General features: G+C 34.8%; 3 protein-coding genes across 5 annotated transcripts in view; 1 reads left to right on the forward strand and 2 right to left on the reverse strand.

Moving 5' to 3' along the window:
• LOC135845811 (hemicentin-1-like) overlaps window positions 1-18,812 on the forward strand; it is a 972,708-nt gene that overhangs the window by 209,923 nt on the left and 743,973 nt on the right. The gene's annotated exons all lie outside the window — the stretch shown is intronic.
• On the reverse strand, window positions 226-4,165 carry LOC135843580 (uncharacterized). 3 transcript variants are annotated; one of them, XM_065361510.1, is made up of 2 exons: window positions 2,851-4,165; window positions 226-2,793 (listed from the first exon to the last, which is right to left on the reverse strand). In XM_065361510.1, the coding sequence occupies exons 1-2, from the start codon at window positions 3,752-3,754 to the stop codon at window positions 1,958-1,960; spliced, it is 1,740 nt and encodes a 579-aa protein (XP_065217582.1). In that variant the 5' UTR covers window positions 3,755-4,165; the 3' UTR covers window positions 226-1,957. The 3 variants fall into 3 exon arrangements, with proteins under 3 accessions (XP_065217582.1, XP_065217585.1, XP_065217583.1); XM_065361513.1 differs by having other exon boundaries at window positions 2,417-2,532; window positions 2,612-4,163; XM_065361511.1 differs by having other exon boundaries at window positions 2,456-2,535; window positions 2,612-4,163.
• Window positions 10,006-17,668, reverse strand: LOC135845947 (uncharacterized). Its single transcript, XM_065364841.1, has 2 exons — window positions 17,293-17,668; window positions 10,006-13,670 (listed from the first exon to the last, which is right to left on the reverse strand). The coding sequence occupies exons 1-2, from the start codon at window positions 17,490-17,492 to the stop codon at window positions 11,756-11,758; spliced, it is 2,115 nt and encodes a 704-aa protein (XP_065220913.1). The 5' UTR covers window positions 17,493-17,668; the 3' UTR covers window positions 10,006-11,755.

The raw sequence follows: 18,812 nt of genomic DNA on the forward strand, positions 1-18,812 counted from the left end.
TGGACAAAAATATCGTGAACCCCAAAGAAAGTTTTTCATTAAAAATATAGGTTGGCAACGTAAGATAGATAACCATCTCAGTCCAATAACCAATCGTATGCTATCATTATTATCATTCACTGTTGACTAGCTAACCAAAATATTTAGCGGAAAACTTTTTTAGGGGTTCACGATATTTCTGTCCACCCTGTAACGAAAAAGGAATTCAACAATAAGGGCGATTGATTTAATCGCTTCAATACGAACCCTTTTCGTACTCTATTTATTTTCGAATAAAAACAATAACAAAAACTTTTGAATCTTCAAGATAACAAACCTAGCAGCCGAATATTATCGAGATCGCGAACTTTAAATATAACAAAAACATAGCCAAATATAATTAATAACCGCGAATCCGCGACACTCCCGACGAAAAAAAAAAAAAAAAAAACGAATTTTTAAATTTAAAATAATAAGTATAAACGAGAAAAATTACGATGTTTCCAAGGGATACAATTTGTTAATGGGACGGGTAAGTTTAGAATTTTTAGTTTCAACGATTGCTGATCTAACATTACTGTCTGAGCTAACATTAACATTAATTACTTTACCAACTTTCCACTCTCCTCTAGGACAAAATTTTTTATCACCTTCAATTAATACGATATCTCCTACTTTAGGAACTAAGTCTACTACATTTTTCTTTTGTTTTATACTAATATTACGTTCACGAAGACTAGTTAAATATTGAAATTTCCAAACGTTCCAAAATTGATTAATAATATCGTTAGATCTTTTCCATAAATTTACGATTACATCACGTTTAATATTTTTAACATTATCAATATCCGGAATAAAATCGAATTTGGTATTCATCAAATCATTAGGTGTTAATACATTACTATCATTTTCACCTACGTAAACAATAGGACGCGAATTAATAACAGAAGTTACTTCATACAACACGGTTCTCAATTGATTTTCTGTTATTATACAATTAAAAATTGTTTTCTTTAGCGACATTTTCACTATACCGATTAATCTTTTGTAAAAACCGCCATGCCACGGGGCATATTCAGGCAACAGTTTCCATTCTATCAAATTATTTTTACAAAAATCTATTACATCATTATCAGAAATTATTTGTTGCCAAAGATTTTCAAAAGCTGATTTGGTTATTTTAAATTGTGGCGCGTTGTCACTTATTACGAATTTTGGAATTGTGCGTAATGCTATAAAATTACGAAAAGCGAGTAGGAATTCTTGAGTGGTCATATTCTCTAAAAGTTCTAAGTGAATCGCACGCGTAATCATACAAACAAAAATACTAACAAATACTTTTTTCTGGACTGAGTTATCACTGACGTATAAAGGACCAAATGTGTCGATACCACAACAGGAAAACGGACTGCTTTGATTTACACGAAATTCAGGTAACGGAGGAATTGCAGGATATTTATATGGACCACCATCGTAGTATTTGCAGTTAGCACATTTTTTTAGAACGTAGTACACCGTCGATCTGCCTTTTGGAATCCAGAAATTTTTTCTCAATTCAGAGAGAGTATGCGAAACGCCAACATGATAGTTATCGATATGAATTTTTTCAATTAATAAGTGAGTGAAGTATTCTTTCTCAGGTAGAAGTATTGGAAACTTTGCATTATCGTCGAGACATGATTCAACCAGGCGTCCATGACAACGTATAATATTTTGAGAATCACGTTTTAAACCAAGCGGATTAGGTTGCGAAATATCAGGATAATTTTTGTTTTGGATATACATAATCCACTGGTTGAAAGCTTCTTCGGTTTTCTGAACAATATTATTCGGATTGACATTTTTCATGTAGCTTAACGTTGCATCAAGTAGATAGTTGAGGGTTTTAAATTGAGTACAATCGATTTTAAAAGGAGGCTGAATTACAGCTGTATTATTGGAGATAAGTACTGGTTCTGGTTCAGGTTCAGGTTCGGATTCAAATTGTAAATTCATTGCCTTTGGCCAAGCAACTTCCATCTCTTTCAACCATGTGGGGCCTTCCCACCAGCCATCCAAATTTCGAATTGATTAACGAAGTTGAATCATCAATAATTACTTTTTCCATGACCATAAAATCGAACATGTAGTCATTTCCAATCAGGAGTTCAGGTACAAGATTTTTATCAACTTCAGCGAGCTTGAATTTCTTGAATCTGGAATCTAACTTAATATCGTGGTGATTTATTCGATTAATAATTTTAGGTATCGTATTTGCAGTGATTTTTATTTTTTCACCATCATTTGTAAAAATATCTAAACTAACGACCTTGGTTGAAATTTCTCGAGGAGCTTCGGAACAAATCGTAGAAATTCTAATCGTTTCATAATGAAGAGGCTTCAATTTTAATTTATCAGCCAACCTCGTAGTAATGTACGATCTTCTTGAACCGCTATCCAGAATTGAGGTAACTTTCTGAACACGACTTTCATTACCAACGTTGATTGTGGCTGCTAACAGGTTACCTTCTTGATCTTTCATTAGTAAAGATTCAGTTGGTTCAGGATTACTAACTTCTTTTGAAAATAATTTAATACATAAACTACGATGATGACTACGACGTTTCTTACAATGTACACATGGTTTGTTTACCGTACAGTCTTTAGCGAGATGACCAGGATTCAAACAAATGATGCAACGACCATTCAATTTCTTTCTTCGGTCTTCCAATGTCGTTATTTTGCTGCATTCATCGGAATAATGTGACGTTTCACCGCAATAGATACATTTTTTACTCGGTTTTCTATCACCAGTTATCAAGCTCTCTGTAGTACCTTTGAAAAAATCTTTTTTATTAGGATTATTATCGGATGACTCACTCCAATTCGTACCACAATATTGCTCTTGTTTCCATATCAATTCGCCAACTTTCTGCCTCAATTCGGATAAATCGTTACTTGCAACATCCAAATCGGCTTTCATAATTATATCAAATGGAAACTTCTTCATAATCATCGAGTACAGTATGGTGTTGTTTTGAATATTTTCACCTACACCTTCTAAAGCATGTAAATTCGATTCAATATTATCGTAAGTATTTCGCAAATTTTTAGTCCATTTATTACTTTTTGGAATTTTCGTTAAATTATCGTATAATAAATCAATTAATTTCTTTTTATTACCAAACTTCTTTTTTACCATTTCGTATGCGATTGGATAGTTTGCAGCAGTGGTACCCATACCTTTCAACAATAATTCAGCTTCGCCTACCAGGTTATTTCTCAAGTACGTAAATTTATCAGTTGCTTCTAAATCAGTATTATGTACAGCTGAGTTGAACGAAGACCAAAACGATTCGAATTCAAGTAGATTACCACCATATTTCTTCAACTCCAACTTTGGTAACTTAATCGTAGCTTTTGAAGAAGAACAACAACTACCGCTACCACCAGATTCAGTTGTACACTGTCTTTTAAAACCTGGAACAGCACTGCTATTAGAGAATTTTTCGATACTGCTTTCTAATTTACCTTTAATGGCGATGTAGTCATCTTCGAATTTTTCTATGAAAGGGTCCAGATCCGGAACTTCGAAGTTGTCGAATTCGTCAAGTAAAGCAAGATAATTTTTATATATATCTTCGACCATTGTCAATTTCACTTTAACTTCGTTAAAATCTGCCGTCGCCAGCTTCTCACTTACGTATGACATACTTCTAGTCAGTGAAGAACGAAGTCTGGACTTTCGGGTGGATAACGCTTTTAGCTTTTCGGCATTTTCGCTGGTTTCCGGCATTTTTGGAATTTACCAACGAATTCGGAGGACGAAACGAACGATTATTTAGGATCAGCCTGCTACCATAACGAAAAAGGAATTCAACAATAAGGGCGATTGATTTAATCGCTTCAATACGAACCCTTTTCGTACTCTATTTATTTTCGAATAAAAACAATAACAAAAACTTTTGAATCTTCAAGATAACAAACCTAGCAGCCGAATATTATCGAGATCGCGAACTTTAAATATAACAAAAACATAGCCAAATATAATTAATAACCGCGAATCCGCGACACCCTGTACCTACTGAAAATTTACAAATTTAAATTTAGGTGATGCGGCTTTATTAGTAGGCAGGTAGGTACCTACCTACTATGTCAAATTTTTCTCGGTACTCACAAATTTATGGAGAAAATTCAGCTAAATTAAGTTTCAAATGGAGAAAAATAACTGCTTACTTACAATAAATTTAGTATTTGCAAACTTATATTTGCGGGTATTCAGTTGGATTAAAAACAATTGAATTTGCTAATATTTCGCTAGAATTACATCTAGCTTCTTCAGAGCCGCCTCCAACTTGAATGAGATCGCGATTTTTTGAAATAGTATAGTCTGAAATATGTACCATTAAGTTGAATTTCAGCTGCCAAAATTATAGATTTTCCAATTTTTGGCGAATTTTCCAAAATTCAAAATCAACCATTTTCAGCGATTTGCGCTGTTTTCAAAAAAATATATATTAATTCAGTAAAAATGATGAAAAATTGTTCTCGAAACTGATATCAAATTTCCTCGAACAGAATATCTCTATTTCGGGTCATTCTAGAGTCTCCAGCGAGATTTTCAATTTCTTCACAATTTTAATATTTTTCCTGAAACTAGAAAGTGTGAAAATTGATTTGGGCTGCTAAAATTCGAGTTGTGGCTTATTCTCGGTCTGTTTAATCAGTTCATCCACATTTTGCCCGATTTTTTGCTGAATAACTCGAGTACGTTCTTAAGATCAGCATATTTAAAAAGTTGTAAAAAATCAAAAATTTGTCTGATCGCAGGGAAATTTTTGAAATTTGCACGAATTGCTGTATCTACTCAAAGAAGCACCCTCTCTGAACCCTTTCATAATTTCGAGTTGTTCTGGAGCCTCCAGCGTGATTTTCAATTTCTCTTGAAAACGTAGAAATTAATTTGGGCAGCTAAAAATAAAATTGTGTTGTATTCTCGACCTATTCAATGAGATTTTATCCACATTATTTTGGCTCGATTCCCAGGTGGATACCCTGGACGAATTTTTTCAATCTGTATGAGGTATTCGCGTCTGCGTGGGAATTGGCTGGAATATGAGTAACTCATTGAACTGGTCGAGAATACGCTGCGACTCGATTTCTAGCTTTTCAATCTGATTTCCACCTTATTGAAGAATTTTGAAATTCTAGAGAGTTCGAGAATTGTGCCAAAATGCCTCATGCAGATGGATTAGAAATGATGAAATCAGTTTTAGAAAGTTGATATCAGTTTTGGGAATATAATTTGAATAAATATTTAGGTACTTTTTTTTGATGAAGCATAAATCGCTAAAAATGTTAAATTTTCAGAAATTCGGCAAAAATCGAAAAATCAGTTTTGGATGCTGAAATTTTGGTTGAGGCAGTTTCAGACCATGTGCTTTTCAGAAATGGCGGTCCCTGGGTAGATCTAGATACCCTGAGAGCTTTTTTTGTTACATTGTTACTATTGGGCTCACATTACTCTCTTGAGTACAACTACGTAAAAAGTTGGATGTTTTTCATTGAAAACGTTGTTCTTCTGCATAAGGCAATCCACTTCCGTTGTGAAATGCGTTCTCCTTTAAAGCATAGTTAAATTCCGCCAATATTGCTAATTTCTTTACACGTTCAATAAATTGAAACGCATTTCATTGTATTAAATCTACTGTCAACCATATTTGACTTTATATCGACCTTCATAGCCGCGTTTTCAACCACGCTATCGTCATCTTCAGCCACTTATACTCGTACATCCTTAAATCTGGCCAAAAAACCGCCATTTTTTCACCAAGCAAACGCGCGCCAGAGCCAAAGTGCTACTTTACCACAAGTGAGAAAGACGCGACTAGGTACGAACGAGCGCGAGCGAGAAAGCAAGATGGCAAAAAATGAAGACTGATGATAGAGTAGCGCGTATAGAATGAAGAATGACCATTAATTTACCCCGAGAAGGAAAAATGACAAAAAGAAAATATTCTCTCCCGCTGCTACGCTATAAAAAGCCCCCCACTAGCCCTCCCATCCCTTCGATCTTTCACTCTCACTCTATCTCTCCGCGTCTGAGCGGCGTTCTCGGCATAGCGCCACACGCTGAAAATATAAAATACTTGAAATCTCATTTCCACAGGCCGAAAGCAAACCGGCCGCGTTTTTTCACCTCTTTTTCACCCCGTCCCCTCCCCCACCGGCCCCAATTTCAGACTTTTTTTTCCTCACTCGCGCAGGTAATATGCGGATGACAAGCGCCCGGGGTTAAAAACTATACGCCCTGTGCTGAAACCCGAGCAGAGTCGCCGATCCAATAAATTCTTCTTTCCTTTACCATCATCAGCGGCCCCCTCCTCCGACCCTTCATCTAACCTATCATCTAATCTGAATAATGAATTGATTCTCTCGTACATAATTCACCGCCGCAGCAGCAGCAGCAGCTTCGGTTCTCGTCATTTTTTTTTCTTCGCCTTTAGCTCTCTAGCTTTTTTTTTGTCGTTTTTTCTTCCTTATTAAAAGCTTCATTAAACATTAAATCTGATGTAAGAGTTCACCTCCTGTGTGCATTTTGCTGTTGTACGGGTTCAGTTTTTCAATCACCCGGCACGCAGTCGCGTGAAAAACTTTATTCTAGGTGACGCTCCGAGGCTGTAAAATGTGCTTTATGTACGTTATACGAGTAATATAGGTAGGTTCGAAAATATACTACGTCATATATTCGACTTTTTTCCCCATATGCTGAAGAAATATACAAGCGTTAACTTTCTTCTGCTCTTGCCTCGTTCTCGTTGCTGATCTCTCAGCCTATATTACTCGTATTTGGAACACCCCGCAGCTCACAGCGGACGTGAACGTGAACGCGAACGCTAACTTCATATATGAAACCACCTTAAGATAACAAGAAACTTAACCTAATCCATCTTTTTCAACTTGTAAAATATTCGCATGCAAAAGTTTTTCTATTTGGTTATTACTCGACGAGAAAATTTTTCTTTTCGGTTTCCAGGCTTAAAAAATGTACGTGTAGGACGACGTAGGTATGGGTATAATCGAAAAAAAAAGTTCATCGACGAGAGTCGTTTTGCAAACGCGATAAACATGAGAGATACGAGTATTTTTCATATGTGTGAAGATACCTGTTTGAGAATCAAGAGAGTCTCTTATAGTACAGATATGAGAAAATGTGGGGGAAAAGGTAACTGGAAGCTGGAGGGTGTATTTATTTTTATTCCTGGATGAATTGGTTGCCGTATTGACTTCATTTTCAGATGAGGAACCGTAAACTAACCAATGATGAGTTGATTAAATAAAATTTCAAAAAAGGAGAACTTACTTAGTGCACTATTCAAATGCATTATTCGCGAATTGCCGATGGATGTAAACTCTTCGTTTTCTTCCTGTAACTTCTTAATGTCATCCTTTTCGTCATTTGAGATCCTTGGGTGATTTTTCGGTAGGGAAATTGCAGATAGGTGCAATCAGAATATTTACTTATACATTAAATGGGCATGAGAAGTTGGTGAATTGTATACAAGGCGATCCACATGTGAACCCACAATTACCCATGCAAGATTGGTAGATCTTTTAGCTTCTTCTCGCGAGATGATGGGGAGAAATTATTGTATGATTTTCTCGTATTAGAAGAGTTAGTGGATAAGAAAACCGTCGAAATGTCAAGTTAGTAAGGTTGGCTGCTTCTAGCAGAAGCCATTTTTCATCACTAACCTTATTCAACTCTGGGGATGTACCAGGTACCTATATTTAATATCAAGAGATTGGAATATGACTTGGAAAAAAAACATTGAAAATATTTTCTTACCTACTTTTGGCAAATTTTTAGAATAATTCAGGAGTTTTTTCTATGATTTTGGTGTTTATGTAAGAACCTGAAATTATTTTTGATGCAGGTATCTTCTTTAGTTTTGATCCCATAACTGATCAAAAATAATTTAGAGCTGTTTTGATGGCAGTGGTGGTCTTCAGCGGATTTTTGGTTTTCCAATATGATTGTAATGACAAATTGTTCATTAGAAAAAAAAAGAAGAAAAAGAATTACTTATAGTTGAGGCATAGTCACCTTGAGAAGCCAGACAGACGGCCTTGGGAAGCCAGACAGGCTCAAATGTATCACGACTCACCGGATCCAGTCGCCAGGCAACGGAAGATTTTCTCCAATTAATTATGAAATTTCAAGTTGATTTTTGAAGTTTGCATTTCCTCGAAATTACAAAATTGACTTTTGAAGCTTATGGTACATGACCTCCAAATTAAAATATCAATTTATATATTTCGGAGCTTGCATAGCCTCCAAACTATGAACAAAACCTTAAAAATCTAAATGATGATTTAAACAAATTCATTGATAATAAATTAAATTTTAATAATATTATTAAGGTAATCAAAAATGATAATTTACTCCATCTAGTTTAATTTTTCAAAAATAGTACGAGTATAAGTGCTTTTAAAACCAAAATATTATTGTGTTGTAAGCACTTTAAAAATAAATGTCTTGTCTTGTCTTGTCTTGAATCAATCTTTGGAGTTTGCGTGTCCTGAAAAATTACAAAATTTCAAATTGATTTTTGGAGATGGCATGGCATGGCCTCCAAATTATGAAATTTAAATTTGCATTTTGGAGCTTGGGAAGCTAGACAGGTGGACAAGTGATCTTGAGAGGTCATCCTGAAAGACGAACGTTCCTCTGACAGTGTCTTGAAACATAAAGATATCAAAGACAGCTGGTAAATGTTTGTATGAAAAATCCTATGAAGGTTTCGTCGATAATGACTTAAGATCACCAATTTTCAAGGTTGAAAGTGGAGTACAGTGCAAAGAGCCTTTCACGACGATAAGATAGTGAAATTGGCCCTTTTTCCAATTTTGATGAAATTCACTCAAAATGTTAGTTTTGATGTAAAACTATCCCCCCAAAAAATTGTGAGCTGGCCTTCCCACCCCAAGTCTTCGTTCTCCGGAGGAGATGGTCCATAAATTTCGAAACTTCCACAAAAAATTGTGGCTAGGTGGACGCGTGTGTGAAATTTTTTCCAAAAAAAAATTTCGTATTTGGGGATATTTTGAGAGAACTGAAAATTTCAAAAATTTGTGGAGAAAATAAAGAGGGTTACCCCTGCAGAATTTTTTCAGAAATTTAGTTACGCCCCAAGGTATAACATATATTTTTTGTGGGGCTCAAAAATCGGTCCAATATGCTCAAAAAATTAGAATTTTTCAAAAAACGTGCTTTTTTGTCATTTTTTTGTTGTGTTTTCGGAGTTTTATTTTGGGAAAAATGAATTTCTTGCAAAGTACCTACCTACGTAAAAAGACACGAAAATAACAATTTTTAATTTTTGAGCCACAAATGTAGGTAAGGATAACAAACGATTACATTGCATATTAGCTCAACTGAATTCATTGCGAATATCTGCCCAAGCAGTCCTTCGACCCTACCGAATAGGTTACCTATACTCAGACGGGATGAGAATATAGCCGACCATAATATCGTTTCTCTGAGGGAAAAAAGTCAGCTCATTAGGTTCATATTTATGGGATATTTCTTTTATGATAAAGAACTAACTCTCCATGACTACTCACTTTTTTCATACACGTCACACATGGCGGTGATCATTCACAAAGAAAAATGTATTGCTCTGTTTACTATAAATCATGAGATTTTGGATGGACTCTGGAAATTTGATCAGTTTTACTATAAATTTAGCTAACAATTCTTTCCATAAATTGTAAAATTTTTGCAATACACTTTGAGAGAAATTGCATACAATATTTTATAGAAAAAAAATCAAAAATACTCCAATTAATAGTAAAAATTGTCAAATTTTCAAAGTCCATCCAAAATCTCATGATTTATAGTACAAATTGTTATAAAAATTTCTCTCAGTGTATACATGAACGCTGATCAGTGAATTTTCTTGAGCGTATTATGGGGTGCAAGAAAATCAAAAAGTACGAGTATATCTACAGTATAACCAATTTCTGAGCAAAAAAAGAAAAAAATACTCACAAAAGAAAATGTGTATTACATGTAATAAATGTGATCAATAATCATCAGAATAAAGTACATGCCTATTTAAAAATAGAAAATCGCTCACCTGCATATTATTTTTATTGCAATATTTACGCCTAGGGATCGAAGAAATCGGGTAGCATTTCATTTGGATAAATAATTGGGGACGCGTATTTTGCATTTGAAAGAAAAAAAATACATATCATAGCCGATGTTATAAGCTGGTTTGATTTTCCGATGGAAAATTTTCATATTCGTGTCTTTTACTTGCCTTTGCCTATACATAATATACATAATACCTACTTTGCTTGAAATTTTATTTTTTCCAAAAATTCTGACCATGAAAGTCCAAACATTTAAAGCAAAAAATGAAGAAAATCACGTTTTTTTGAAGGTTTTGATTGTTTTTTTGAACTTGTGTTGCACTAGCTGATTTCTGAGCTCAAGAAAAAATTCTGAAAGAATTTCGCAGAAGTGACCCTCCCTATTTTTTTTTACGAATTTTTGAAATTTTCAACCCTCTCAAAACACTCCCAAATATGACCATTTTTTTGAAAATACTTCACACGCCCATGGGCACACTTCTCGAGTTTTCAACACCACTCCCCCCCAAATCCAAACATTTAAGGCAAAAAATGATGAAAATCACGTTCTTTTGAAGGTTTTGATTTTTTTTGAGCTTTTGTGTTGTACCGATTTCTGAGCTCAAGAAAAAATTCTGAAAGAATTTCGCAGAAGTAACCCTCCCTGTTTTTTACGAATTTTTGAAATTTTCAACCCTCTCAAAATACTCCCCAAATATGACCATTTTTTTGAAAATACTTCACACGCCCATGGGCACACTTCTCGAGTAGTTTTCAACACCAACACCCCCCCCTCCCCCAACACCAAAAAAACACCTCCAAATATAAAAATTATTGTGGCTATTTTCTATGTAAGTTTCAACATTTTTGGATCACTTCTTCCGGTGAATGAGAATTTTTAATTTTGAACACGTATGAGGACGTTTCTCGTGTTTTAGTTGGGGGGGGGGGGAGGTCGACTCGAAATTTTTTTGTGTGAGTTTTGTCAAAATTGGAGAAATGACGATTTCATTATCTTATCCTGAAAGTCTTTTTCAAAAGATGTTAAAACAACTACAGGATAATCTTTTTTGCAATCATGAGTGAATTCTACACCCTTGCACCTAATTTACTCGAACATTGAAATTCAGTTCGAATTATAGTCGGCTAATCAGTGTCTGATGGTATTTTTTCTATACATACTTTCACATGTCGATTGATCTATCTAATTTGATACAAAAATTCAATTCTAGCCAAAGTCTTTAGTTTTGGAGGTTAATTAAGTAACTATTGCAAGTCGAGAACAATTAGTATTTCCTGAACATATTTTTAGTTACCCAATAAGTATAAAATTACTATCGTAGGTCTATAGGTATCTACAAAGTTGGTAAATTATCACTCAGTTATCACAGACACGTAGATAAACATCTACCTACTCGTATTTTATAACATTACATTCGATTTTGAAAAATATCGAATTAAATATTCGTACTTATTTCCGAATAATTAATTCCACGAGTAATTGGGATACAATCATTAGACCGAGAAGATAATTTCGGTACAGGTACGAGTACAAGTACCTACATAGTTAATACGAATCGTAGATGTACAAATACATACAAACATACAACAAAATCCGATTATAAATTTATTCGTTACCTATCTATCTCTAATTTCTTTACGAATTCACAGCAACGGTATCGTTCAACGGCGTAGACGTGGTACAGCTAGATTTTACATTACTTTCGTCCAAATGTCTTTGCCATTTTTCAAATTTATTAATTCGTTTCAAGAAGCTTCGAATTACACGTTTCTTACACGAAAAAGCGGTAAATATGAATATGCCCTGCGCCGTGTTCAGTACGACGAATAAAAACCATATAATTAAAATCTGCGTGTACCCAGCAATGAAACCAGTTATCCACGTGAAACCGGTTAACAGACCTATACGTGTAAAGAGTTTGAAGTTAACTCGCGACTTTTGATTCACCGATTCGCATCGATTGCTGTGCAGCATATACGAAGTATGCAAAAAAAGCACACCGTTTATGATTAATATCAGGCATACAGGCCCGACGAAAAACACCATAAGCGATATTCCGTTATCGAACCAGCATCCGCTGTATGCGAAATGCGGAGCTAGTAAAGATTTAGAATCGACCAAGTCGAAATACAAAGTCGTACCTACCAAAGTTAAAGGCATCGTCCATACTAATATCGAATACATTATGAAAGTTTTCTCGACGTTTTTAGGACTTCGGAATTTTTTCGTAGCGTTCCAAAAAGTATGCCACATATCGTACGAGATGATCAACATCCAAAAAAACGCGCTCAAAAAAGAGTAATACATCGAGACGGCGGTCACGTAGCATAAATCGTGTTCGGCGAAATTACCCAGTAAGAAACTAGCGTAAGCTAAGATCAAAGCGATGCAAAAAGATGCCAGATTTTTGCCTCCGATCGTTTGAAGTTCTTGGACGAAGAAAAATATCGTCAAATGGAGCAGTAAAAATATCAACGAAATTAAAACTGCTATAAGCGTATAGGCGGAAAGAGCCGAATGATACCAGCTGTCGTGTTTCGATTGTTTGTGATGATGAGGTTCGCTGTCACCGGGGCAGAGCTTACTTTGCAGTTTATGGTACGATTTCTTCGTCTGGTTACAAATTTTCGAATCGATTTTCAATTTGAAGTCGAACAAGACGGTGAATTGTTGCTTCGGTTTGTTGAAATTGAAAGATGTTCTCGCGATTCCAAGAGGTGTAGCGAAGATCTTGTGACTAACGCAAGTCAAGTCAAAATCAGTTAAACCGTTACAATAAGCACAGTATTTATTCCTATAAGCTGTTCCGTGCCAATTGAACACCAGGGAATGGGCCCTTCTGCATTCATCGGCTACATTCTGATCGGTCCAGTTAGCCGGACAATCGCGAATAACATAAGACGTCGAACAATGTTGAAAATGCACATTCTTTTTTGGTGGCTGTAAAACAAGGGTGCAATTACTATAACGAGTGGATTTATCTTCGTAATACCAATTTTTACCATCAAACGTCAAATTTGGATATTCGGCCGATTTTTTGGTTACATTTATGTCAGTATTATCCAATGGAAGGTCTGGCATCGTAGCTGTAGTATTTGGGAAATTCGCATCGGTAGAGTTCAATGGTATAGTCGATATGGTTCCACAATTTTCAACCGACACGTTCCATAAAATAATATCCTCGAATTCGTAATTACAATACGCGCAATATATGTTTCCATATGTTATATTGGTCACCGAACTAGTAACTGGTGATCTTAATTCAATTTCTTCTATATCTAAGGCATGTGTCGCAGACGCGGAGCATTTACCGCTGATTTCTGCATCGTCCCAAGACGCCTCGCAAGTTCGTTTTAGGAAATAACCAGAATCGTCGACTTGATGGCATTCGTAAATCATCGGTTTTTGTTGCTCATCTCGATGGTAATATTTCGAATCGGCGCAACAGTCTCGAAATTCTGGGCAGTTTTGATCACATTTACAAGGTCGTTGATCTCGAGGTGAAGTACTGCTTGAGATTGGATCTGGGCAGGTGCTATCGTAACATTTTCTGAAAAAATAATAAAAATATATTAATATAGGGGTATGTACTAATAAGACCACTTTTTGGGCCATCGAGGTACGTAATAAGTAAAAGACAGATTGATAGAATCAGAAAAATCACTACTGCATGTGGTGCATGCCCAGAGATAGAAAAAAGGTATTGCAGAACTTTTATGAGAGCCCCAAATTTTTTTCAAGAGGGTTCCAATTTTTTTCAGGAAAAGCTTATGATTGCCATGTGATGGTTTGAAATTTTTTTATGGGCCAGTTTCAAAATTCGCATGAATAGGTAACTTGTCTGAAATTAACCCTAAGATTCGAATTCCTCAATTTCCAGTCTTTCAAGGCCTCCAACGCGATTTTCAATTTCTCCAGAATTTTAAAATATCTTCAGGAAGTGTGAAAATTCATTTGGAGAGCCAAAAATCGTAGCTCATTCTCGGTCTAGTTATTTAACGAGTTTATCCAGATTTGAGCTGGTTTTCAGGAGACCCTTTCAAGGGTGTTTTTTGGCCAAAATATTGAAAAAATTCAAAAAAATCAGAATTTTTGTGTTATTGTTTGTAGAGAAATTTTCAAAATTGACACTCAATTTTGAGTACATTTGAAAAGCCTCTAGTGCAATTTTTTATTTCTCCAGATCCAGAATTTTAAGGTTTTTTTTTACCAGAACATTGAAAAAATTTCAAAAATTGAAAATTTTCTGTATTTAGGAAAACTTTTAAAATGTACACGAATGACTGTATCATGTCTATAACCATCCCCTCCCCATTCGAATTTTCCAAGTTAAGGGCTTTCAGGAGCCTCCAGCGTGATTTTCAATTTCTGCAATGTTTTAAAATTTCTCCACCAGGTGTGGAAATTAATTTGAAGAGCTAAAAATTGTGGCTTATTCTCGATCTATTCAACGAGTTTATCCATATTTGAGCTGATTTTCAGGCAGTCATCTACTGTGCGTTTTTTTGACCAACATTTATTTTTAATAATAAGAGGAAAATACTGGTTGAAAAAACATCCTTGATGTGTTTACCTGAAACTCAGATCAAATGTGGATAAATATTTTTTTAAAATTCTTCGTGATATTTTGTTGAAATAGATCGAGAATAGGTCACAATTTTCAGCTGCCCAAATTGATTTTCACACCTTCTGGAGGAGAAATTTCGCTTGAAGGAACAAGAATCGCGTTGGAAGCTCCAGAATGGATGAAAATGATGAAATTTAGTTCTAGAAGTTGATTTTAGTTGCAGGGCTGCAGAGACGTGATGTGTTGTAGGGAGGAGGGGGGTTGAGACAGAATTTTTTTCAATTTTTTTGGCCAAACAAAATAATTAATTTTTAGTGAAACATTCGCGAAACGAATTGAATAATTGAGGAGCTGGATATCAGAACGCCGTAAGTCCATTTTTATGAAAATTGAGATAAGAGTGTTTTCCTATGTAAAATTCAACGGGGAATCGATTGCAGCCATCGTCGTAAATCCATCTGCCATGCTTCACCTCGAAAATCCCACTCAAAGTTGAGATTTACTTCAAAACGCAGTAAAAACCAGCAATTTTACTTCAAAACGCAGTAACTACACTATTTTTAGCGTTTTTTGTGTTTTAAGGTTGGTAAACATTGATTTCAGAAGGTGGTTACTGTTGGTAATGAAACTACAGACTTTTAAAAAATTTCCAACATATTGTTCAATCATAATCACACTTGGCCTGAACATAAAAAACAAAATCTTGTGTCATGACTCAGTCACTATGGCAAACGGCGCTTTAATTTTGAATATTTTTTTTACTATTTAATAGATAATAATCATTAAAATGGTTCTCTACCCATGTGTTTTTATTTCAGTAAGAGAGTGCCGGTGTATTTACTGCGTTTTGATATAAAATGTGCGTGATTTTTGTAGCAAGTTTCAGATCAAAACGCAGTAACTGTCTTTTTTCAGATCAAAACGCAGTAACTTTTTTTCTCCCCCTTCCCACGCTCCCCCCGGTTCTCAAAAATTTGGGCACTTTCATGTTTTGAGGTCATGGTGACTTCCCTTTCCTCTGATACCACATTTGACCCCCTTCGACTCCCCCCGACCCCCCCAAAGTTTTTCCTCATTTCTGAAAATTTTGCAAAATGGACTTACGGCGTTTTGATATCCAGCTCCTCAATTGTTTGATGAATCATTCGCGAACGAAATAATCAATATTTAATGAATCATTTTGGACGAGTTGATTAATTGTTGGTGAATCACTCGCGAACGAATGGATATTTGTTGGGGAATCAATTGAACAAGTTAATTGATTTCTAACTTTCTAAGTGAATCATTCGTGAACGAAGTAAACAATTTTTAGTGAATCGTTCACGAACGAATTGATTAATTGTTGGTGAATCATTCGCGAACGAATTGAATAATTTTTGGTGAATCATTCGCGAACGAATTGAATAATTTTTGGTGAATCAATTGGACAAATTGATTGATTACTTAGTGAATCATTCGTGAACGAAGTGAACAATTTTTAGTGAATCATTCACGAACGAATTGATTGATTTCTAAGTGAATCATTCGTGAACGAAGTGAACAATTTTTAGTGAATCATTCAGGAACGAATTGATCAATTGTTGGTGAATCATTCGCGAACGAATTGAATAATTTTTGGTGAATCATTCGCGAACAAATTGATTAATTATTGCCCAATTTCGAAGAAGAAGAGAACATCAGGAGGCTTTCAATTCTTGAAAGGGAAAAAGTCTTCAAAAATTCTTTAAAAATCTGAGGGAAAAATGAAAATTGAGGCTTTACTAATTTTTAATCGATTTTTAATAGAAAAAGAGGAAGGAAGAATCTTAAAAAAAATTCATCATATTTTGAAACGAATTTCTAAGTTTTTTGAAATTGGGTTCAATTTTTGAGTCTAATTGAAGGAGCTGATTTTTTTTCTCAAATCATCATTCCTGTCATTGAAATATGAGAAGTTTTTTTCGAGTCGAGTTATATAATTTTTTATGGCTGAGTTTTTTTTTTTTTTGATAGGGAAAATCATTCTCTTGCCCTCATAGAAAATATTTGCACCGATCAAATGAAAATCGAGAGGATTTTTCCAACTTTTTGCCTTACATCTCCCCTTCTGGATTTTTCCAGCTAATTAGCCTGATATAATTCGAAGAAATTTTGAAAAGGGGAGTTGAAAACAAAAATGTTGAATAATTGAAAATCAAAGGCGATGATTTTACTTCTTCCCAACTTTTTCCAACTCACTCGACTTTTCCCACGAATGCCCAACTTTTTGCCAACATATTTTTTCAATTTTGATTTACGATGCATTAAAAATTCATAGCTCAGAAGGGGCCTCTTTTTTCTATAATTTAAGTACATATGAATAATGTTTCACCCACTCATTATGTTGTTGTTATTTCATTTTTCTATCGCTCTAAATAGATTTTTTGGCTATTAAACTTCATTTTAGCATGTTCTGAGATATAAAATGAGGAACCCTAAATTTTACTGCGGACCTCAACATTGCAAGGGCTTCAATTGCAGCTGCAATACCGATGTGGGCGCCGCTGCAATACTATATTAGGTAGTAAATTGGTTTTTATTTATTAGATGTAGTAATGTACATAAATATGTACCTAGATGTACTCACCCATCATAAAGTGGCGTCGCATCAGGAGGAACTGTAGTCGAATACGAACTGATGTTATTCAATACGATAGGCGTGTTTAGAAAAACTTGGGCAATCAAACTCGTCGTTTCATTTTCACTTTCATCAGAAGCATGTAAACATAATAAACTTTCGAACAAAATGAAAATTAAACCAACCAAACACCACTTGGCAAACTGCATCTTATTCACTTATCGCTACATGTCCCGAATTAATAAAATTAGCTATCGTTAACTCATTAGTTACGTGTAAGAACCGAAGCTTTTAATTACATTATGTTGAATTTTTATCAAACCCATTTGATTAGCGAAAAGTTCTGTTCTACGTAGTGTGGTTACAGGAGAATAAAAAACACGCTACCTACATATTATTCGTTTGGGTATTAATAATCGGGTGAGTTATTAATCTATTTCCAAGGTTAGCTAGTTATATTCTCAAAAACTTTATACTGTTGGTTCGCCATCGTCCGACATATCGATTATATTAATTCTGAATAATAGCAATAATATTTGTATTATCGCCTATTGGAAATTTTTTGGATAGCTTTACCTGTACTTAGAGTACTCGCAGTGTTTGTATTGTTTTTCACGGATAATAATTCTGGATTTTTGATGCATAAGATTTTTTTTGAAATATTCCCTATCGGGAACCTGAATTATCGTAGATAATGGAAGAGTTCATTGGTTACACTGACGTCAAATTTTTCGTTGCACGGGCATCGCAAATCTAGATAGGTACCTGTATATTTATGTGTAAACATTGATTGGATTTACTTTTTCAATGGTTTCCACGAAATCAACAATTGCGAATTCTTTGAACTTGAACCGATGAGGTTGATGGATAAAAGTTGAATGCTGGCAACATTAAACAGGAAATTAGGTACCAATATTTTACACACACAAGGTATTAGGGTGTACTTACTTATTATTTTGCGAAGTTGGAATTTTCCACTTTCCGCTCCCCAAAGTTAATATTTTGGGTAATAAATAATTCCTCATTTTCTATTTTTCCTCATCTGCACAGAAGTGGTGCTAATAACTCCCAAGTCGAAAAAAAAGAAAAAAAAATTAGTTCATCAAACTTTTTTGTTTCTGCGTCAGAATTTTTCTAAATAATCTTCTTTTCAAGGAAAAACTCTCCCCAGCTCTTCAAACTATTGAGGCCCCTCAGAGCGATCTTGAGAAATTTTGTGAGGAGAGTGGTTCCAAATTTCTTATATCATTATTGCAATTCAAAAATGGAAAAAAATAGCCAAAGATTTATAAACATTTTTCGATTTTTTGAAATAAACAATAATGACTGGAAATTGGCTTCTCTGCGTTCCAAAAATATATTTCCTCATTTTCATGGAATGATAACTCTCAATATTGAAAAAACGTTGTCTGGCCATTCAAACTTGAATTTCAAACCATAATGGCCCCTCAACGCAATCTTTAGTAATTTTTAGGAGAGAGTAGTTCCAATTTTTTAAATCATTGTTGCCATTTCAAAAATCGAAAAAA

This window comes from Planococcus citri, chromosome 4, assembly GCF_950023065.1.
Source record: "Planococcus citri chromosome 4, ihPlaCitr1.1, whole genome shotgun sequence".
NCBI classification, from domain to species: Eukaryota; Metazoa; Arthropoda; class Insecta; order Hemiptera; family Pseudococcidae; genus Planococcus; species Planococcus citri.